This window comes from Myotis myotis, unplaced genomic scaffold, assembly GCF_014108235.1.
Source record: "Myotis myotis isolate mMyoMyo1 unplaced genomic scaffold, mMyoMyo1.p scaffold_m19_p_5, whole genome shotgun sequence".
Classification (NCBI taxonomy): domain Eukaryota; kingdom Metazoa; phylum Chordata; class Mammalia; order Chiroptera; family Vespertilionidae; genus Myotis; species Myotis myotis.
In genome coordinates, this window is record NW_023416357.1 from 3,854,336 (window position 1) to 3,877,111 (window position 22,776).

The 22,776-nt window shown below is 44.8% G+C and overlaps 1 protein-coding gene across 3 annotated transcripts; it reads left to right on the forward strand.

Annotated features, from left to right (window-relative positions):
• The first annotated feature begins 347 nt into the window (after nt 1-347).
• SUB1 (SUB1 regulator of transcription) lies at nt 348-13,908 on the forward strand. 3 transcript variants are annotated; one of them, XM_036310821.1, is made up of 6 exons: nt 360-442; nt 2,950-3,150; nt 3,309-3,381; nt 6,205-6,327; nt 8,737-8,845; nt 10,935-13,908. In XM_036310821.1, the coding sequence occupies exons 2-6, from the start codon at nt 3,101-3,103 to the stop codon at nt 11,012-11,014; spliced, it is 435 nt and encodes a 144-aa protein (XP_036166714.1). In that variant the 5' UTR covers nt 360-442; nt 2,950-3,100; the 3' UTR covers nt 11,015-13,908. The 3 variants fall into 3 exon arrangements, with proteins under 3 accessions (XP_036166715.1, XP_036166714.1, XP_036166716.1); XM_036310822.1 differs by lacking the exon at nt 2,950-3,150 and having other exon boundaries at nt 348-442; XM_036310823.1 differs by lacking the exons at nt 360-442; nt 2,950-3,150 and adding an exon at nt 1,754-1,933.
• Nucleotides 13,909-22,776: the final 8,868 nt, after the last annotated feature.

Consider the following 22,776-nt stretch of genomic DNA (forward strand, 5'->3'; position numbering starts at 1 on the left):
CTGGTCTTTCAGGTTTTTTTCATTCGTCTCTTTAGGACAGTGGTTCTCAACCTTGGCTGCACATTAGAACCACCTGGGAATCTTTTTCAAATCCTGATGTCTGGGCCGCATCCTCCAGAAATTCTGTTTCTTTGTTATGGGGTGGGGCCACAACATTAGCAACAAAGAAACAGAATTTCCGGAGGATGAGACCCAGACATCAGGATTTGAAAAAGATTCCCAGGTGGTTCTAATGTGCAGCCAAGGTTGAGAACCACAGTGGTTTGGGACGAGGGGCGGTCCCTTTAAGGCCCTGGAAAGGGTCTGGGTGCGGGTTTCTGCGGAGAGGCCACGCCCCGTCACGTGCCGGGGGCGGGGCCAGGGCCTCGGCTTCCGTCACGTCCGGTTCCCTGTCAGTGGCGAGGAGCGAGCGAGCAGGGCAGGTCGGCGGCAGCGGCGCAGCGTGAGTACGCGGCCCGCCCCCACCCGCGCCCCGGCCCCCGGCGCCCGCGCCCACCCTCCCCGGCCCCGCGCCGCCTGCGGCCTCCGCTCTCCCCGGCGGTGACCGAGCGGGAAAGGGCGGCGCTGCTGACCCGCCCCTCCCCGCCTCGGCCCCACGGACCCCCCCCCACCCCGGGGCCGACCCTCCTCCGCCAGGACCCCGCGCCCGGGAGCCGCAGCCCCCTCGGCGCCGGGAGCTGCCCCCGGGAACGGCCCAGGGACGGGCGCGGCGGCCCGGGGTTCGGGGCGCGGCCGGGCACGCGGAGCCGCGGGCAGGGGGCCGGGCGCCCCGGACAATGCGGCGGCGGCTCGGGCAGGGGCGGGGGCGCGTGCGGGGCCGCTCCTCCCCAGGCCTCCCGGGCCCCCGCCCCCGCTCCTGCCTCCCGGGTGGGGGCGCTCCAGGGCGGGGGCGCGCGGACCCCGACGGAGGAGGGCGGGGTGGGGGCCGAGGGCGGCCGGCTGCGGCCGGGGGTGGCGAGCGCTCCGAGCGGAGAAAATGGCGCTGGTGCAAGGCCCTCCCCTTCCCGCTCGGCCGCCGCCGCACTCGCCGCCTCCCACGCCCCCGACGACGCCGCCGGCCCGACCCGGTCCCCTCCCTCGCATCCCTGGCCCCCTCCCCCGCAGCCCCGGGCCCCCTCCAGCCCCCGCGCCCCGGGAGGACCCCCTCGGGCTGCACCGCGCTCCTGTGCCCTTAGTCCCGGCCGATCTGTTGACCGCCTCGTCCCCAGTCCTCCACGCCAGCGATTTCGTGTTTTTTGTTTGTTTGTTTGTTTGGTTTTGTATGTAGTTTAGCGATGTTAGTATCATTTGCCTGAACTACGAGCCTGCCTGCCTTTTTTTTTTTTTTTTTTTTTTTTGAACAATAAAGGCTTCTGGGGTGAACATAAATACCTATTTCCATCCGTCCTGAGAGGCCGGCTTCGGTGCCATTACCTTGTCCTGTTAATGGTCGCACTCGCTGAAAAGGAGAGTGGGTGTCTTGGAAACGGACCTAGGCCCCAGGCTGCTTTAGGCAGATGGCGGCGTTTCAGAGGGAAGCATGGGCGCTGTTTAATTTAGTTTTGAAATGTTTCCTGGCATTATCAGCAGCTAGCATACACAACGGGGTAGATTTGGAGATAGGTGTGACATGGAGCAGGAGCAGGAATAACGGGCGAGGCGAGACGTGGTCGTGCAGGTTGTCCCTCCCCCCCCCCCCCCCCCCCCCGCGCCCCCATTTGGAACTTCATGTCCAGGATGGGGCCCTTTACCTTGACCTCCTGTTGTGGACACAGTCAGGGCCACTGCTAATGCAAGTTCCCTCTAGAGTGCTGCGTTATTTCTGACTTTTTAAAGGAAGAAATGAAGCCTTTGGTTTTTAAACACGTGAAAGACTGTGGTGCATACCGGGCCCTTTAGGGCATAGAAAACTCTGGCTCAGTCTCTTGAGAGGGGGAGATGGAGAGAGCTGAAGGTAACTTCTTACCCCCCTGGTGTAAGTGCCTTGAAAATAGGTTCAGCGGGTCTTGGAATTCCTTGAAATTCGGGATCTAGGCTTTAAACAAATCTCTGCAAATGTAGATGTGCAGGGCTCTCTGCCTTGCTGCTTAGGCACCTGGGGAGCGAGGGTCTCCGTGGGAATTTGAGGACAGGTTTTGCCTCTGCCAAAAGCAGAGTCTTCAAATTTTAGTATATTCCAGAGTAGAAAAATCAGTGTTAAAATGTAACGAATTGTGAATTATGTATAACTTTGTGAGCTCTGAATTAGTCCTTGTTATTTGATGGCATGGTCAAAAAGCCAAAGAAAATTAAGAACGTGTACAAAATAAGAAAAATCTATATAAAAGCCTAAGAGACCATTAGGACCCAACAACCAGAATGACTGGTTGCTATGACATGCAGTGAGCACCAGGGGGCAGACGCTCAATGCAGGAGCTGCCCCCTCATGGTTAGTGTGCTCCCACGGGGAGTGCTGCGCAGCCAGAAGCGATGCTTGCCAGCCCTGCGGTGGTTGTGGGAGCCTTTCCTGCCTCCATGGCAGTGGGACATCCCCCAAGGGCTCCTGGACCACTAGAGGGCGCAGGCCTGGCTGAGTGACCCCCTGAGTGCACGAATTTTGTGCACTGGGCCTTTACTAGTATTATAATGGCAATTAATTGTATATCAACATCGGTATAGTGCAGTGGTTCTCAACCTTGGCTGCACATTAGAATCACCTGGGAATCTTTTCAAAATCCTGATTTCTGGGCCTCATTCTCTGGAAATTCTGTTTCTTTGTTATGAGGTGGGGCCACAACATTAGTAACAAAAAAACAGACTTTCTGGAGGATGATGCCCAGAAATCAGGATTTTGAAAAGATTCTCAGGTGATTCTAATGTGCAGCCAAGGTTGAGAACCACTGGTATAGTGCAAGTATTCCCCATGTTGTGTGAATGTTGTGGTTATTTCCTGTGGTGAATAATTTTATGTTTGGTCTCAACAATGAGAAGTGGAAAGCCTTACTGAGAGGACTTACTCCCCCTGGCTTCCCCTGGTGGCTGTCAGCTGCTGCTTGCAATGGACCCTACTCATACATCTAACCCTGCTAAAATGAAGAATAAAAATGCACATTGGCTCTGAGAAAGGGTGTAAGAGTGTGCGATGTGTACGACATTTACTCTGCATGTTATCTTCAGCTTGGAAGAGTACAGGTTAGAATATAACTTCTAGCATTCCCTCAGTATAAACTCCAGTACTACAAAATGGTAGCATGAACCATGGAATTTCTTAAATTTTTGGTTGGGGGAGAGTTAAAATGAATGTAATAGAGCAATTTGTAAATTACTTACATAATACGTTTTTCTTTCAGAATGCCTAAATCAAAGGAACTTGTTTCTTCAAGCTCTTCTGGCAGCGATTCTGACAGTGAAGTTGACAAAAAGGTGACTGTTACTGCACCAGGTCATTTCTGTAGTCCTTCCTTCCGCAGCATTGCCATAGCCAGTTCCGAGGGACAGCACCGTGTGTCGGAATCTTACAGTGAGAGACAGGATGGGTGTTTCTGAAAGTGGGGTGGCCTGGATCTTCATTCAGATGCTGAGAGTGCTGCTCCATGCCACCCCTCGTCCCTAAATCAGACTCCAGGCAGCCTCAGACTGACTTCTGTGAGGAGCCCTACACCTGCAGACCACTGCCATAGACCCTAGAGCAGCGGTTCTCAACCTTCCTAACGCCGCGGCCCTTTAATACAGTTCCTCATGTTGTGGTGACCCCCAACCATCAAATTATTTTTGTGGCTACTTCATAACTAATTTTGCTACTGTTATGAATTGTAATGTAAATATTTGATATGCAGGATGTATTTTCATTGTTCGCAACCCACAGGTTTGACAACCGCTGCCCTAGAGGAATAGCATTAGAATTAGGCCAAAGTCACTGTTTGCCATTATTTAGAGATGGGCTTAATCTGTAGCTATTGTATGAAGTAATTGATCCAAATTATCTGTACTCCTTGAATGCATATGTCAATTTTGACCACTGTCTCAGTCATTGGTGTTTATCCAGCCACAAGTATTTCTTAAAGTGTAGGGTTGGTGCATTTTAAGTTAGAATGCTATTTACTCTGGTTCCCTCCTTTCAGCCCCCAGCATAGCTGACGTGAAATTGCCTGTTGAGGCAGAGTAGGCTTTTTCCGCATCAGATGGCCGCTGCACTGTGCGTGGTGCACTATTCTCCTTCGCTGAGCACCTCACACTTCATCGGGTCTGCCTTCCACGCACTGTCCTCTGTCTCCTAGAAGCCCTCACAGTGGGGTCTCCGAGCCTGGTGGCAGTGTCAGTTAAGAGAGAGCTTAAGGGGGAGCTTGGGGGAGATGGATTTTCATAGGGAAATACAGAACATGATATCATCTGGAAGAGTGAAACAGGCTTCAGAGAATATATGTACTGTAGTAGGGAATCTCTCTATTACACCAGCAGAGCATTTGAATACGTTCATTCAACGTATTTTTATTGAGCTTTTGTGTGTCAGGTATGTACCAGTCCACAGGGACTAGCTATACAGACCCTGATGTAAAGAATAATTGCTTTTGCTTTTTTATTTTTTTTTTATTGTTATTTTTTTAAAAAATATTTTATTGATTTTTTACAGAGAGGAAGGGAGAGAGATAGAGAGTTAGAAACATCGATCAGCTGCCTCCTGCACACAGCCCACTGGTTTTGTGCCCGCAACCAACGTACATGCCCTTGACCGGAACCGAACCTGGGTCTACAGGCCAACACTCCATCCACTGAGCCAAACTGGTCAGGGCTGCTTTTGCTTCTTGAGCAGAGTTAATTTTTGCTGATTATCCCAAATAGTACTATTAATCCTAAGGACATGTTAAATACATCCATTTCTTTTTGTTTGTGTACATTATGTTATGTCTAGCTTCATCTAAATTAGTAAATTAATATACACAGGTGGACAAAAGTAGGTTTCCAGTTGTGAATACATGAAACAGTTTATCGCGCTATTGTTTGTTAGTTGCATTATTCATTATTACAACTGTAAGCCTACTTTTGCCCACCCCATACCAGCTTAGGCTTTCACTAAGGAACATGAGTGCCCTCTACTGTTTGGGTTGGGAACTCTACTGGTTTTCATGGGCTGTTAGCTCATTTTGAGACAGATTATATAAAAAGCTTTTGCAATGATGCTGCTTTTAAAACATTGTTTTGCTTCTGAATGCTAGTCTAATACATTGCTGTCTATCTTCAGCTGTGTTTTTTTTTTTTTTGTGATGACGTTTTAGAGTTGACTTGTGCGCAGTACAAAATAGATTTCTTAGTTTTGTCTACTCAGATTCCCTAAGCCAGTGTAAGTGTCTCTTGGAATAGACAGAGCATAAATAGATAATCATATCCTAGAAATGGAATAAGTTGGTTGTATTCTTCCTAGTTAGTATTTCCCCTTTATAGCTTTAGTAGACTTGTGGTTCCCAAAAGTTTATTCAAAAATATTAGGCCCCTCATCTTTTTTTGTTGTTCCTCCCAAAGAAACCTTATGTGGGATTCTGATCTACAAAATAAATTTTTCTGCTTAATACCACTCTAATGCCTAAAGTATTTTTGGGGTGCCTCAGAACTGTTTGCAAATACTACTATATACCAGTGTTAGGTTAGTTTTAAAGTTTCATTGTCAGGTGGATCTTGGCTATGTTTATATTTTTTATTTAATGAGTAAATGCAGACTTTTGATCCTTTAAGTATTAAAAAGTATTGGAATCTTGAACCTGTTCATGTAAGAAATGTCTAAACTTGTAGTGAATTTTTATAAGAGTTAATTAAGCCAAACTGATGACATTGTTGGGAAGCAAGACCTAATGCTCTGGAGAAGGACACTTTTGCACTTGTACATTTGGAATTACGAAGGAAACAAGATTACATGGAAGGCGAGGCTGGGATTGGCTTACAGGGCAGTTAGCAAGACCGTGTTCTCCTGCGGGTGCTGAAGCTCCCAGGCGTCTGAAAACTAGGCCTTTCAAAGGTGTGCGCACCCAGGTGCTCAGAAACAGTGGACAGGGCTTAATGCAAAGATGCATCTTGTACTAAAAGGTACAGGCATTGACCTGCCCAGGTAGGGTCTATGGTCAGATCGTCCTGTGAGGTTCCTGTTCATCACTGAACTTATACATACCACCCCCACCCCCCTTTTTGTGTCCATAAATCTGAGAAGTGTTTTATTAAGTGTGCAAATTTTAACCATATTCATATTTTTCTTTCAAGTTAAAGAGGAAAAAGCAAGTTGCTTCAGAAAAGCCTGTAAAGAAGCAAAAGACTGGTGAGACTTCAAGAGCCCTGTCGTCTTCTAAACAGAGCAGCAGCAGCAGGGATGACAACATGTTCCAGGTAAGGCTGGTTCTTGGGTCCAGAGGACTTCTTCTCTGGCTGGACCTGAAGAATGATCAGAGCGCCTTAATCAAATAAGGCACAATATTTATGTACATTAGCGTGCTCTTGACTAAGGATATTCATTGAAATACAAGAACATGTTAGTAGAAATGAAAGTAATTTATAAGATGCTGAAAAAATTTTTTTAACGAGTTTAATTTGAGCCAAAATTGACAGCATGCCTGGGAGCAATACCTCAAATGCTAGATTATTGCTAACACCTAGAAGTCTGTAGTTTTGCTGTATTTAAAACAATGTGAATTTAAAAGCTATAGAAATCCAAAAGAAGAGATTGAGAACTGCACATTAGAAAGTACAGTGGAACCTCGGTTCTCTAACTTAACTTGTTTCAGAAGGCTGTTCGAGACCAAATTTGTTCGAAAGCCAAATCATTTTTTCTCATTAGAAAGAATGTAAATTGAATTAATTTGTTCCAGACCACAAATGAATCCCTGTTTTAGCATTTTTAAATATATTTTATTGATTTTTTACAGAGAGGAGGGGAGAGGGATAGAGAGTTAGAAACATCGATCAGCTGCTTCCTGCACACCCCCTACTGGGGATGTGCCTGCAACCAAGGTACATGCCCTTGACCGGAATCGAACCTGGGACCCTTGAGTCCGCAGGCCGACGCTCTATCCACTGAGCCAAACCGGTTAGGGCTTTAGCCTTTCTCATGTACAGTACATGGCTAAGGTACTGGTTAGTCTATAAAATACTTCCTTAATGTATCGACACCCCCCTCATCCCCACCCCCAGCCTTAAAGGAGCCCTTTCAGCACTTGTTCCAGGTGCCTTTCAGGAGGTTAGCTGGCTGCATCTCCACTTTTCCACACTTCACCGCCTCAGGAATGCTGTCACTGGCTAAATGCAAATCAGCAACAGTTTTCTACCTCTTCAATTACTTGTGATCATTGCTTGTCTCTTTTAAAATACGTTTACTTTTTCTAGTAAGAGTTTAAATTCTTTGCAGGTTTCTGATATCTTAGGAAGATGAGTCTTGCAGACGACAAGCAGTAGTAGTAGTATTTTTCTGATGGTTTTTTTTTTTTTTTTTTTTTTTTTTGTCCTTGCTCTAAGAACCTATACAGGCTTCAGAATTTTCTTCCAGTGTTTTTAAGTCCTCTGCAGTATAGGTCAGTGTGGTCAGCCTGCCCTTGAAAATCAGTATTGTATCTTTCTGCTTTCTCCCTTCTATGTCTTTGTCACCTTTTTCTCCTTTTTTTTTTTTTTTTTTTTTTTTTTTTTTTTTTTTTTTTTAAAAAATATATTTTATTGATTTTTTACAGAGAGGAAGGGAGAGAGATAGAGAGTTAGAAACATCGATGAGAGAGAAACATCGATCAGCTGCCTCCTGCACATCCCCCACTGGGGATGTGCCCGCAACCCAGGTACATGCCCTTGACCGGAATCGAACCTGGGACCCCTCAGTCCGCAGGCCGACGCTCTATCCACTGAGCCAAACCGGTTTCGGCCTTTTTCTCCTTTTTACTTATTTAGTGGCTGATCACTTTTCAAGGTCAAATCCTATCACCTAAAGTTTCTTCCACTTGCTCAAGCCCACATTGAACTTTTATTTGACTTATCTAATAATCAAAATTATTTTAGTAGATTTTCAGTAGATCTAATTGTATCTATTCAACAAGCTCTTAGGCTTATTGTAAAACCAAAATGAAAATGTTTAGTTCAGTGCCATAGCCGCTTAAGATACTTACACTTAAAAATACATACATATTTTTATTGATTTCAGAGAGGAATCTGACTGTTCTAGGCATCTTATAAGTGGAATCATACAATCTATATCTTTTGGTAACTTGTTATTTCACTTACCATAATGGCCTCAGGCTCATCCATGGTGCAGCATGTGAACGTATTTCTTTCTTTTAAAGCTGAATAATATTCCATTGCTTGTATATATCACATTTTGTTCATTCATTTATCAGAAGATGGACATTGGGTTGCCCTATCCCAAACGTTAGTGTAAGTAATGTTGCTATGAATATGGGTGTACAAATAATACCTCTTCAGGATCCTGCTTTTATTTCTTGTGGGTACATATCCAGAGGTGGGGCTGCTGGGTCATATGTTCTGTTTTTTGAGGAACCTCCATACTGTTTTCCATAGCGGTTGCACTATTTTGCTAATGATTCTTTTAATGTAAAATGATTAGAAATGTGAGTTGTGCTTGTTTAGTTCCATCATTTACAAAGATTTTTTTTTAATAGTGACATTTCCTTTGGATTGTAGTTTTGATATTGATAGTAGTAGTTATTTTTGTGATTAAAAGAGTAGTGAGTATGCAGTAAGTTGTGAATATAAATATGGACTTATAAATAAATACTTTTTTATGTTCTGTTTCTTTTGCAGATTGGGAAAATGAGGTACGTCAGCGTACGGGACTTTAAAGGAAAAGTCCTAATTGATATTAGAGAATATTGGATGGATCAAGAAGGTGAAATGAAACCAGGAAGAAAAGGTGAGATTTGATTTCCTGAATTTGGTCCTAATATTGGAACTAAATTAAAAATTAAGTGACCTAGTTTGAAATGAAATAATGTTGTCAGTGCACTAGGAAGATCCTCATTTGGTTGGTTCACTATCTTCTGTAGTCTTTTTGGTAATGATACTTCTTATTTTTTAATCCTCACCTGAGGATATGTTTCTGTGAATTCTAGAGAGAGGGAGGGAAGGAGGGAGGGAGGGAGGACATCGATGTTCGGTTGCTTCCTGAACATACCCAGACCAGGGATCGAACCCGCAACCTTTTTTTTTTTTGATGTATGGGATGATACTCCAACCGAGCTACCCTGCCAGGGCAACGCTTAACTTTAATGAGGATAAAATTATGGCAGAGCCCAGCCAGCGTAGCTCAGTGGTTGAGCGTTGACCTGTGAACCAGGAGGTCTCTGTTTGATTCCCGGTCAGGGCATGTGCCTGGGTTGTAGGCTCGATCCTCAATTGGGGGTCTGCAGGAGGCAGCCAATCAATGATTCTCTTTCATCATTGATGTTTCTGTCTCTCTCCCTCTCCCTTCCTCTCTGAAATAAATAAAAAATATATATTAAAAAAATTATGCAGATAAACATACATATAATTAAAATGATAAGGGCTGAGAAGTAAAAGGGCAGATTATTATGAGAGGAGAAGTGCTCTGGGAATCTCCTAAGGAAGTGTCATTTGACACTTTAGATAAAGGAAGAGTTAGTGATGCGAATTGTATGGGAGAGGGAATCATTTTCAAAGTAGAGGAAATTGTGCAGATACCTTGAGGTGAGAAAGAAGTTAGCATACTTTAGTTAGTTATCCTCACTCGAGTTACTTTTCCCATTGATCTTTAGAGAGTGGAGAGGGGTAGAGAGACATTGATGTGAGAGAGGCACGTTGATTCATTGCCCACCGCATGGGCCCTCCCTTCGGTGCATGGGCTGGTGCTCTACCACTGAGCCACACCAGCCAGGCGCAGCATGTGTATTAATTCACCAAGTAGCTAGAGAACATTTGTGTGCCAAGCTAATGAAAAAATGCCTCTGTTTTCTTGTGCCTGCATGTCATCTTGTAAGGTCTGACTTGTTTCCTTCCTGTAGTTTTTAGGTTTAGTAAACTTAATGTCTATGGTTTCATTCCCTTGTTTAGCCTGCTTTGGGATTGGGCAGTCCAGCTGTTCCATTGTGGCCAAGGCCAGAGTTCTTTCTTCCTGCAGCGATTACTGACCAGTAAGATGAGCTGGAAAGTCCTTCCTAGGTGTTGTCCCAATACGTTCTCCTTCCTCTCCGTTTATGGCCTCCCAGCAGTTTCCTTAGAAATCATCAGTTCTTCAATTCTAGTTTATTTCTCCATTTGCGTGGGTCAGGTATTAGAGTATTGGAAGTTTAAAGGACAAAGTTCTTCCTGCTCATACTTGAAATAGGACAGACATGTCATTAGCTAACATTTTAAATTTTAACATTTTAAATTATGCTTTGTTTGTGATGCCCAGTGATATGCCAAGCTTATAATTCAAATCAGCCAAAAAAACTTAGGCTCAGAGGTACTTGTAATTGTTTTGAAGTCATGTAGTTAGTGACAGGGAGGCTGGGATTTGAATCCAGTCTCTCGACTGTACCTTCCAAGAAGTTACATCCCAGGGGTTTCCCAAAGTGAAATGAAGGCTTCCGGGAGAACTCCGTACAAGTCATTCACCTGAGCTCCTGTGGGAATTGGGAGCAAATGCTGGAGCCAGCGGAATGCCGAAATGAATGGGTGTCACACACCAAACCTGGACCTGGCCGCTGGAATTGCTCGTTTGCAAGCATTTGTGAGCTAAGCTTCAAGTCGTCGTTTGTTCTCGCTGAGTTTAGTATGTGTCTTGCAGATGCAGTGTGGGAAGTAAAACTAGATAGAACATCGATCATCCCGGGCAATCATGATGAATTTATAGTTAACAAGATACCTTGTTGTCAATATTATATCATTGTGCCATTCAAAAATGGCAATTTTGATGAAACAGTATTTTATTTGGAAGTTTAAAAACCCTCAGGAAAGCTTAAATACATTTTCAACTTTTGATTTTTAAAACTTTGTTTTAGGTATTTCCTTAAACCCTGAGCAATGGAGCCAGCTGAAGGAACAGATTTCTGACATTGACGATGCAGTGAGAAAACTGTGAAATCTGAGCCATATAAACCTGTACTGTCCTAGTTGTTTTAACCTGTCTTTTTACATTGGCTTTGTTTTTTAAATGTTGTTTTCCAGGCTATTGTATATTTGGATTGCAGAACAATTTGTAAGAATACTTTTTTTTTTTAATGTGCATTATTAAAAATGTTCTGAGTGAAGCTAATTGTCAACTTTATTAAGGGGGTTGCTTTGTGCCCACCACCTAGGGTAAAATAAAATCAAGTAATACAATCTTAACTGTTGTGGCCTTCTTTGATCAGAAGAATTGGTACTATTTAAGGCCAAAAGTTAACAGTTTATAGACCTTTTAATTTCAATGCGGCTTTTACATTCAAAAGGATTTATATTGTATTGAATTTATAAACTTGATCTGTGAAATCCATAGTTGATTCTTCTAAACAAATGTCTAGACTGATTTTCAACCCCACTGATATTTCACTTCCCTTTTTATCTTTACTTCATTTTCCTTCTATAACTTGTCATGTTCAGTGTTCATTTCACTTTTTGCTTTTTCTTGAATATATTTTGCTAATCTGGAAAGTCAGTGAAACTGTCTAAATGTTAGTTATTTCAATAAGGTACTTGTAACTAAAATATTATATGAGAACTACAATCACTAATTCTACTGTATTAAATATTAGGAGACATAGTTTGATAAACAATATGGCTTGTGTGAAAACTCTGAGCAAGTAAGTGTATGTCATGACCTGTAGTGTTCTGTGTAGTAGTTATCTTATTGCTTAGTCTGCAGAAAATAATGACTTAGATGTCTGATTTGCTTTCTCTTATTAAACATGTTCACCATAGGATGATGTCTATAGAATCAGATATTGTTAAATTAGACTAGGATTTAATAAAAGTTGTGAAAGTTTACTGGCCTAACATTTTATTTTGAAACATTGAATATGGAGTATATGCAGCCAGGGATATCGTGAGCTTTATTGTTAGGGGAGGCAGTGTGGTTGGTTTTTAGGGAAAGAGCATAGACTCGTGGTTTTTGGCCTTTGCTTCAGAAATAGGCTTTGTTCTTTTAGTTAACCTAGCAGGTGCTCTATAGGATTTTCACTGAACCGATGACAGAGACATGGATTGAGATACAGGTTTCGGGGCCGTGGCAGCAATGAGCAGGGCCTGGTGTGCCTTAGGAAAAGGAGGTAAGGGAGCTGTAACCGAAGGTAAAGAAGGCCGTGACGGCGGGAGAATTCTCTGCAAACTAGTGATATTTTGATCATGTAGATAGGACACGATTCTAGATAGAATAGTCAAAAGAAAGGTTTAAAGATGTAAAAAATGCTTGTTGACAAATTATTTTTGATAGCTAAAGTAAAATAGTAATTGGTTATTGCCATATCAGAGTTGCACTGTCATACCAAGTTCGATTGCTAACTATGTCTAGAACATTTTATAGACTTGTCAAGGACTTGATTTCAAAACCATCTTCCAAACCACATACAGTTATCAATTTATCTGGCAGCTATTCTAAGTATTTTTTTACATTTTTAGATTTTTTTTTTTAGTGTTTTTAGCAGTAACCCTAATCAGTATGTAATTGGGGAAATAAAGAAACTCTCTGGTATTTTAGCCTTCATCAAATAATAGGCACCAAAGTGTTCAAATAATGTCTTTTAGACAATGCATACTTGATTGATAATTTTCCCCTGTTTTGGAAACATGTCCTTTTAACTTGATTGGGTAGATTTGAAAAATAATTCCTTATATATACAGAAAGGGTAGTTAGAACACAGAACTTTGATTTTGGTGTAGATGGAGAGGGGATAATTGTTGACTTTCCTAGGTTTACAGGAATTTAAGGAGTGTGTGCATTTTGAAACAACCTGCTAATAGAGAGATGGTGCTGAAATCTGTTATTACCCAGGCATTTTCCAGCTGTTTAGTGTACGATGTTAAACCTTCATATAAGGAGTGCTTTTCTGGCAGAATTTGGTAAGTCGACTGCTAAGTTCATTTAAATAATGCTACTGGATATGCACTATGTAGAAATTATTAATCTTTTTTTGGGTGTGTGTGTAGGGAAGGATGAGAGCTAGGTTAAAATAAGAGCCAAATTAACTCCTACTGAAAGAAAGGGTACTTTTGTTTCTGTTTAAACTTTATCTTTTTGGTAAGATCACTCAGAAGGAAAGCGTGGCATTTGGGGCAGCCGTTTCTTGCCGTGTGATGCCAACATGGACTTAACCACCACCGGCCCTGGCATGTGCTCAGCAGAGGGCTTTCTCGTGGGGTTTTACTCTGTCTTTTACATACAAGTAGCATGTGACCAGTTTCCAATGCTCTTGGCATTTTATTAAAAGAACAACCACTAAAAAAGAATAACTGCATATAATTTGATTATTCTCTTTTGTTTTGCTTCATAAATGCTTAAGAACTTCTTTTGAAGACTGTTCCTACCTCATTAGCTAGTCAAGATCCAGTGATGATCAACCTATTCTGCGTAATATTTTTGGAAAAAAGATTATGAAAATAAATATATACATCTTGGCCTTGGCTATTGAGGGGAAAAGACAAATAATTGAGAATTACGTGTTCCTGATGACATGGGTATGTTGAAAGAGTATATGAAAGTCTGAAATAGTACAAAAGTGCTGGCTAATATTTAGGTATTTCTCTTGATAGTCTTTCACTTTTTATGGAAATCCAGTGAAATACTCAAAAGTTTTTTTGTGTGTGTGTGTTTTTCTTTGTTTTTTAGTGGTGGTTTTCCAGATAAATTCTAGGAGTAAAATCTTTACATAGTCACACACATGTACTTCTGTAACTGTGGAATACCTGTATGCTTTGTTTGGTACATCTTCCATGGAGATGCCAATGAATATACTACATCTGTGAATATTTTAAATGTTGAAATAAAAAATAAGAAACGTGCCCTGTGTGTCATCCCAGTTTCACACGCCTGAACATGAATGGCTAGGTTACCTGTCGAGTGGGTTTTATGAAGTGGAGCGCCTTTCTGCATGAGAGCTTTTGGAATGTGAGTTAGCCTTGGCACGTTCAGTCTTCGGGGCCCTCTGGGCCTGGACTGCTACCTGACCCCAGGGGAAATGCAAATAACAGGAGTGCACAGCCTCCTTTTGTCTTTGCCCTGTGAGTGTTGTGTAGTCTGATTATTCCTTGGTGTACTTAACTGTATAATGGACTTCTTGGTGTAACTTAAATGTACATCTTCATTTATAAAGTGTCTATTTTCCCCATCTTGATTAGTGCTTTTGCTTAGTTATATATTGAGATCTCTTATACATTTCTGTTTAGGGAAACTTACACAGGGATAGAAAGATCTGTGGAACACTACAATATGACTAATTTTGCTCCACCTGATTGACTGTAAAACACATGGACTCAAACTCCAGTCAGTGCCCTGGCCGGTGTGGCTCAGTGGATAGAGTATGGGCCTGTGGACTAAAGGGTCCCGGGTTCGATTTCGGTCAAGGGCACATGCCTGTGTTGCGGGCTTGATCCCCAGTGGGGGGCATGCAGGAGGCAGCTGATCATTGATATTTCTATCTCTACCTCTCCCTTGGTCTCTGAAATCAATAAAAATGTATTTTAAAACAACAACAAAACTCCAGTCAAGAAGAAAAACAGAAAACAGTCCTTGACAATTCTGTAGTATGGCTCAAAGGCATAATCGGGTGAGAAAAGGGGTTTTTAAAGCATGAAACATTTAAATAATATGGAATTACTTACTGTGTAACAGTTCATCTCAGACTTAATGTCCATCTGAGTACAAGATACTGTTACACAAGGCTCCCCTCCCCCCTTTCGAGAAGCCCATCACAGAGTTCAGACCGTCCCTGGCTGTTACAGCCATTTCAGTCCTAGGTTAAAGTGACCTGTTTCCAACCAAAGCGGAACTCCTTTCTTGTCTGATTCCATCCTCGGGCTGTGGAGAGTTTACCTTGCTGTGTGACTGTAGGCCACTTCCATTCTCTCTGCCAGAACATAAGCCCCTTAGGCTGCATGTCGGCAGTTGGGTACTATAACCTCGGCAAGAGCAACATTGTGCACAAAGTGCCTTTCCTGCTGTCCAAGTCAGAACTTCACTCAGGTTGCCTACGGAGCAGCTCATGTCCTGGAAAGAGGTTCCACTTCGGCTGCTTCTCATGAAGCCCTCATCTTCTAACAGCTCGCACTCTGGCCTTATTTTCCGAACTAGAGGCCTGATGTACAGCATTCGTGTAAGGGGCTTGGCCCTCACAGCCCTGGAGGGTCATCTGGAAGTCTGGTCTGCTTAGCATATTACACCTTATTATAGACTAGAGGCACGGGGGGTGGGGGGGGGGTCCCCCCTCAGCCCAGCCTGCACCCTCTCCCATCCAGGACCCCTCAGGGGATGTCTGACTGATTGCTCCTAACTGCCCCCCCCCGACCTGATCACCCCCATCTGCCCCCCCCCCCCTGCTGGCCTGATCACCCCCAACTACCCCTCCCACCCCCCCACCTAACTGATTGCCCCTCATGGACACCCACTGGCCTGGTCGCCCCACGCAGCCTGCTTGTTTGGTCGTTTGTTGTCCCTCACTAACCCCCCTGCGGGCCTGGTCATAGGCAGCCATCTTGTGAGGGTGTGTGGGTTATTTTGCATAATACCTCTTTATTATATAGGATAAGTAGTTGTTGCAAGAATGGCAGAGAACTCCCACTATCCCTTCACCCAGAAGCCCAATGCGGTTTGCCAGTTGTCCCGATAATACCTATAGCACAAGCTTCCAGCCCACTTGATGGCTGTGTCTGTCTAGTCTTAAGTCTGACACAGCCCCTCCGTGTTCCCTTCCCTTCCACAACCTGACATCTCTGAGGTGTGGTTTGCAGGTCCCTGGTGATGCTGACAAGGGGAGGCAGAGTCTGCGTCGGGAGTGGAGACGCGGCAGCTTGGGTGTGAGATAAAGAGAAATGGGGTGGCAGCTAGGAAGGATGTTGGCCCCCAGGACGGGGTGAGCGGTGCAGCGTCGGAGTGAGGGCAGATCTGGCATGCTCGGCACACGCTTCAATTGACTATCAGCTACAGCTTCAGTCGCTTCCCACTTCGGGCTTCTGGTGACTTGTTCATAAGTGCCATCTGAACTGTGAGTACTTTTAATAACACACACACACACACACACACACACACACACTTCATTGTAACATCAAGAATCTGGTCATTCTGGTTCTCGAACCACTTTTCCCTCCGGCAGCCGAGTTTCTCAAGCCTAGACCTTGGCCTTGTCCAGCTGCGTGTGCGCAGCCCGCGTGCTCGGTGCGAGAGGCAGTCACGAGCCTCGCCTATTGGTTGAAGCCGAGCTTTGTTTCCCGGTCACGGTGGCCCTGGGGGACGAAAAGGAAAAAGCACGCTCACGCTGTGTGCTAACAGGACGAGAGGGCACCGAAAGGCACAGCAGAGGTCGGGAGCTTTGAGGACCAGAAGTCCTACGGTTTTCCTGAAATTCTTACTCGGAAGCAATGCCTGGATATCCAGGCGCTCAGGTAGCTCTTTTTGATCAGTGACTTTTTTCAGAGAGAGCCCTTAGAAACAACAGGACATTTTCAAAACTTTGACGTCCTGTCACACTGGCTCTTGACTGCTTACGCAGAAGGGCAGCGATTGCTTGCTGTATGTAAGATGGACTCAAACAGTGTTGGCAGCAAGCCATTAGAAGACTCCAAAATGTTGATGGGTGTGACAACTTGAAACATTTTAAAAATGCATCGAGGCCTGGGTTTTGCAACATCTTCAGTTTTAGCAATCGGCAAGGGGAACATGCAAGGACTTAGGATTCTTTCCTGCAAATACTGAAAGTAATCTGGGTGAGACGCTTTCATCTTTGGAAATGTTCTACCTCAGGAAAGGCCGCAGCACTGTGCTGTGAGATCTGCGAGAGGGGACTCGTACGATTCACATTTTACAGATGGAAATGGGTTTCCCGAGAGTAGTTGACTTGCCTGTAGCAGCACAAGTGGCAGAAGCAGAATTTGAATCCACATCTGGCCGACTTCAAAGCCTGAGTCCATGTTTACCTTCACCGTGTTCCTATGTTCAGACCTTGGGCCCTGGCAGAGCCCTCTTTCGGTTCATTGACCCGGCGTTACTCTACTGGAGTAACCCTCACCCTGATTCTCACTGGCATCACCAGCCAGGGCCAGGTCTGACCCAGTGACTCTTGTGCAAATTAAAACCATTTCTCCACATCCCCGTGCAGCCGGAAGGGCAGCTGGCCGCACTTGCATCGCAGCACAGGGTTGCACTAGGGCGAGGTCACTGCCTTCAGGGCTTCCCCAGATCTCTCACCCTGTGGCCCTGGGACAAGCCCATGATTTGTGGAGAGGGCTGCACAGTCATATCACCGATGACACATTCAGTCTTCCTAGATCGCTAAGGGCACTTGTCAGGAAAGGACACGAGGGCATTCGGGCTGGGAACTTGGGAACTCCACACTTCCCTGGACGGCACTGCACGGGGCCTCTAGTGTGAAATAATAGGTGAAGGATATCAGGCTGTTCCTTTGACTACTCATTCAACTTTTCTGTAGATTTGAAAATTTTTAAAATATAATACGTGGCCTAGCCTGTTTGTCTCAGTGGATAGAGCTTCGGCCTGTGAACTGAAAGGTCCCTGGTTCGAAACTGGTCAAGGGCACATGCCCGGGTTATGGGCTCGATCCCCAGTGGGGGACTTGAAGGAGGCAGCCGATCCACCATGATTCTCTCTCATCACAGATGTTTCTATCTTTCTCTCACTCTTCCTTCCTCGTTGAAATCAACAAAAAAATATATAATGTGTGGGGGGGAGGGAGGATCAAGTCCAAGGTCACTGGGCTGGAGTGCAAACATTCTTCAAGTGGTTACCAGTGTAAGAGTGAGAGGGGCCACTCCCATCGTGTGACCCCATTGGTCTAACACACTTAGGAGGTACTCCCACGAATGCTCTCTGGGCTGCTCCAATAGGTTGGAGAAGTGTTAAAATTCCTTTGTTCCTAGGCGCGCTCTCCTGAAGCAGGCCCTGTCCATCGGACAGGAAATGCTGGGATCTAATTTTGGTTAAGGAGCCGAGGCAGTAGGGAGTGGAGTGGCCTGCCCCTGCAGGCCATGGGCGTCCAGGGAAGTGTGGAGGTCACCGCTCAACCACGGAGCCCTGCCGGTCAAGCAAGGGATAGGTTCTTAAAGGCCAGTCGCCCTGTGTAAATTTTGCTTGACAGGGTGCATTCCACCATCGACAACAGAGCTGTCGGCTGTTTTCCCTGAAGTGGGGCTCGGCGTGTTCATTTCTGAGAAATGTCGGTCGCATCCGCGTCTTAGTCATGCAGTTTGTCGGTCCTTCCCAGGGCGACAGTGGTCTCATGGACACCAGGCGCTGTGCTCTTCCTCCAGAAGCCATTGAACGTCACCCGCCTCTCCCAAGAACAGAGACATTCCGCCAACCTCACAATGACCACAACTTCAGAAAACGTCAGTGATTTTATCTAATAATCAGCTTATATTTAAATTTCCCCCATTTGTCTCCCCCGGATACAGTACCTCACCAAGGTTCATGCCCTTCGGTTGGCGATGAGCCTCTTTTAATGTAAAATAATGACCTACGACTTTGGTTTTTCATTACCGTTGCCTTTTACAAGAGTCCCCGCCAAGTGCCTTGCGCTACGTCCCACGCCCTGACTTGTCTGTTTCCTCATGGCTCCCTTCGGTTAATGACATGCCTTCTGCAGGAGCACTGCAGAGGTGATGTTTCTATCGCACGCCATCAGCACAGCAGGCCCGGCTGCTCATTCTGCTTGATCACTTTAGGCCAGGCGGTGATTGCCAGGCCCCTCCATGTGAAAGACTCCTTCCCGCCCCCTTTACGAATGTCCATACCGGGAGACTGAATTGCCTTCCCTGTGGGCTTGGCAGATAGGAGCGCTGTGACGGGTCTGCGGGACTTCTCCGGAAAAGGTTGAAGGCGAGGAAGTGCCTTTTTCTCAATTGGAGGTGCCATTCCGAAGGTCATGCAAAGTCCAGGAGAAGGTCCTTGGGCACCACCTAGTGGCCATCTAGGGAGCAGCAGTGCTGCTCAAATGATTGTGTGGTCAAAGGCATGTTATTTCCAAATGGTTGGGGGACCAATATTTTTGTAAAATACAACAAAAAATTATTAGAAAAATTATGTAATAAACAAACACAAAATACAAGGCTCAATTTTTATTATTAGACTCAACAGACAAATAATATTTTAATAACTGCAATCAGAACAAACGCGGGGGGAAATAAAATAAAAACTGCACATTGTTCATTGCAAGTGTAAACAGAACTAAAAAAGTTAGCGTGAAATAGCGATTTCCCCATAATAAATGCCTAAACACAGTTTTGTGTGTTCTTTGAATCCTCACCCGAGGTATTTTCCCATTGATTTTTATAGAGAGTGGAAGAGAGAGGGAGAGACAGAGAGAAATATGGATATGACATCGATTGTTTGCCTCCTGCTTAGCCCCAACCAGGGCCCGGGTCAGGAGGAGCCTGCAGCTGAGGTATGTGCCCTTGACCGGAATCAAACCCAGGATCCTTTGGTCCGCAGGCTGATATCTATCCACTGAGCCAAACTGGCTAGGGCCTAAACACAGTTTTGAACAAACACCGTATGTACCAATGTTTGTTTTGTACCAAATATTTGTACAAATATATACCAATATTTAAATTATGCAAAAATAAGTTTCTAATGTGATAAATGAACTTGTGTCTTGCTTGATAAAACACCTAATGTAGGTGAATTAATGACAATGTTACTCTCAGGGAAAAATGTTTTGTTTTAATAACATACACAGTAGAGATACCAGCTCACAGAGGCATAATGCAATCTCAGCACACTCCGGATATTCATTTAATTTTTATACAGAATTAAGCAAGTGAGGTTATAGCTTCAAAAGTCACTTTAGATCCTTCATAAGCAGTCAACTCTAACAATTTATCTTGTAGTCCTATAGTTAAATTATCTTTTGATAAAAGAAATGAATTTCAGATCCATCTCCATCTTTTGATGGAAAATAAAATTCAAAACATCCTATACGGTATCTAAAGTATTGGCAATTGTTGTTAAATTGTGGTAAATGTTATTACAGTCTATATATATTTTGCCTTTCCAAATTATAACTTTTGATTTTTGCCCTTAGCTCTTACTTGCCATTGGAGAGCATGATGCATAAAGGTATTAAAATATTTAAGTTATTAGGCAAACAAGTAAATAAAGTTGTTCAAGTAATATCTTTAAAAAGTAGGAACCAACTTTTAAACTAAGAGTTTGATCCTGAGTTCAAGCAGAAATAAATGTCTGTTGTCGCCCTAGCTGGTGTGGCTCAGTGGATAGAGCGCCCGGCCTGGGACTGAGGGGGCCCCAGTTCAATTCTGGTCGAGGGCATGTACCTCATCTGCCGATCCTGGCCCTGGTCTGCGCTTGTGGGAGGCAACCAATGGATGTGTCTCTCACATTGATGTCTCTCTTTCTCTCTGTCTCTCCCCTTCCCTTCCACTCTCTTTAAAAATCAATGGAAAAATATCCTCAGGTGAGGATTATCAACAACAACTACAACAAAAATGTCTGCTGTTTATGCCGAAACCGGTTTGTCTCAGTGGATAGAGCGTCGCCTGCGGACTGAAAGGTCCCAGGTTCGATTCCGGTCAAGGGCATGTACCTGGGTTGCGGGCATATACCCAGTAGGAGATGTGCAGGAGGCGGCTGATCGATGTTTCTCTCTCATCGATGTTTCTAACTCTCTATCTCTCTCCCTTCCTCTCTGTAAAAAATCAATAAAATATATTAAAAAAAAAAAAGTCTGCTGTTTAAACATGCAGGCTATGGCCTGTTGTTATAATAGCCCAAGCTGACTAATGCAAGGACTAGAGCTGCCCCCACACCTGACTTTCTTGACTCAATACTCTTTATTGGGTATACAGTGAGGTCTTTTTTAGAGTGAGTGAATTGTGAATAAAGTGATTCCATATTATATTTTTTCAATATGTAAAAGTTGATATGCATCAGGAATTTTTAATATAAAATGTATACATAAAAATATAAAATATAAAATTATTTATTTTTATATAATTATAATAATTTTATATAATAACTAGAGGCCCGGTGCATGAATTTGTGCACCAATGGGATCCCTCAGCCTGACCTGCGCCTTCTCATAATCTGGGACCCCTCGGGGGATGCCAAACTGCTGGTTTTGGCCTGATCCCCGAGGGATGTGGCAGTGCCCACAGCGGCAGGCGGCCAGCGAGGAGCCCAAGCCTGGCTGCTCCGGTAGCACCCGGCCGCACTGCGCCTGCCGCCGGCTTCTGGCTGAGTGGTGCTCCTGCTGTGGGAGCACACTGACCACCAGGGGGCAGCTCCTGAATTGAGCGTCTGCCCCCTGGTGGTCAGTGTGCATCATAGCAACTGGTCGAGCGGTTGACCGGTCGTAATGGTCGCTGAGGCTTTTATATAGATAGATTATATTAATTATTTTTTTATTTAAATAATTATAATGTATAATTTACATGTTATGTAACACATAGTTTATGTTTTATTTATGTTTTTCTCTTAATGTAAGAAGCCACGAAACCTTGGGTGAGATGGTCAGGAACTGGGAGAGGAGTTATTCCCCAGAGACAGATGTCCCAGCACCCATTGCTCCCAGCACCGCGATGAGTGTCCTGACCTCTGACAGTGGAGCCAGCTTTGCCTGTGGCTGTAGGACAGGTAAGTAGCATGGCGCAGCATGCATTCTTCTGCACCGACTCCTTTCCCTCAGCCTCTGGGTAGTGAGGTCCATCCACGCCGTGTGTGACGCTACAGGCGGCTCACTTTCTTTTTAAATATATTTTATTGATTTTTTAGAGAGAGGAAGGGAGAGGGATAGAGAGTCAGAAACATCAATGAGAGAGAAACATCGATCAGCTGCCTCCTGCCCGCCCCCTACTGGGGATGTGCCCGCAACCAAGGTGCATGCCCTTGACCGGAATCGAACCTGGGACCTTTCAGTCTGCAGGCCGACGCTCTATCTATCCACTGAGCCAAACCGGTTAGGGCCAGGCAGCTCACTTTCATTGTCTCGTGTCCCATCCTGCCCCACTTCTCCGCACCTTGTTTGTGTTCACTGTGGCACTTCTGTTCAAGTCTGTCTCCCCGTATGTGGTGTGGGGAAACCTCCCTAATGTCCCTGTCGGGGGTAGGGCCCACTTGTCTTGCTCCCTTTTGATGACAGCGTGACGGCTGGGTATTGCTTTCCCTGCCTTCCTCTGTGCCCCAACGGCATGTGTTCCCCCGGGGGAGCCGAGGGTGGTGGGCAGGGTCAGCTCTTTTGGGACCAAGTGCAGCCATGGCTGGGGGTCCTGGTCTTTTATTCCCTTCTGACCCATTGAAATGTCCTGTCTGGGGCTCACTCACAGGGCCATGGGCACGTGCCATTCCGGTGGGATCAGGCCTGCTTCCCCGACTCAACCCGGTGCCCGGGAGCCTTGGCAGCCCTGCCTGCCTGTGGCAAAGCGGGAGGGGAGGGGGGGGGGCGTTCTTCTGTGGAGGATTTTCACTTGGAACTTTTCCTCCTGGATTTCCTGCTTATTTTCTTGGCCCCCATTTTGTTCTTTTATCACCACTGCCGAGTATTGGGTGTTGAAACATGAAAAGAAATTCTTCCTGCAGGTCTTGGCGAAGGGGCCTGCACTGGGCCTGCCTCTGCCATGTTTGCCTTGAACAGCTTCTGTTTTCAGCCCAATAGATTCAGGTGAAATAAACAAAATCGTGGAACTCAT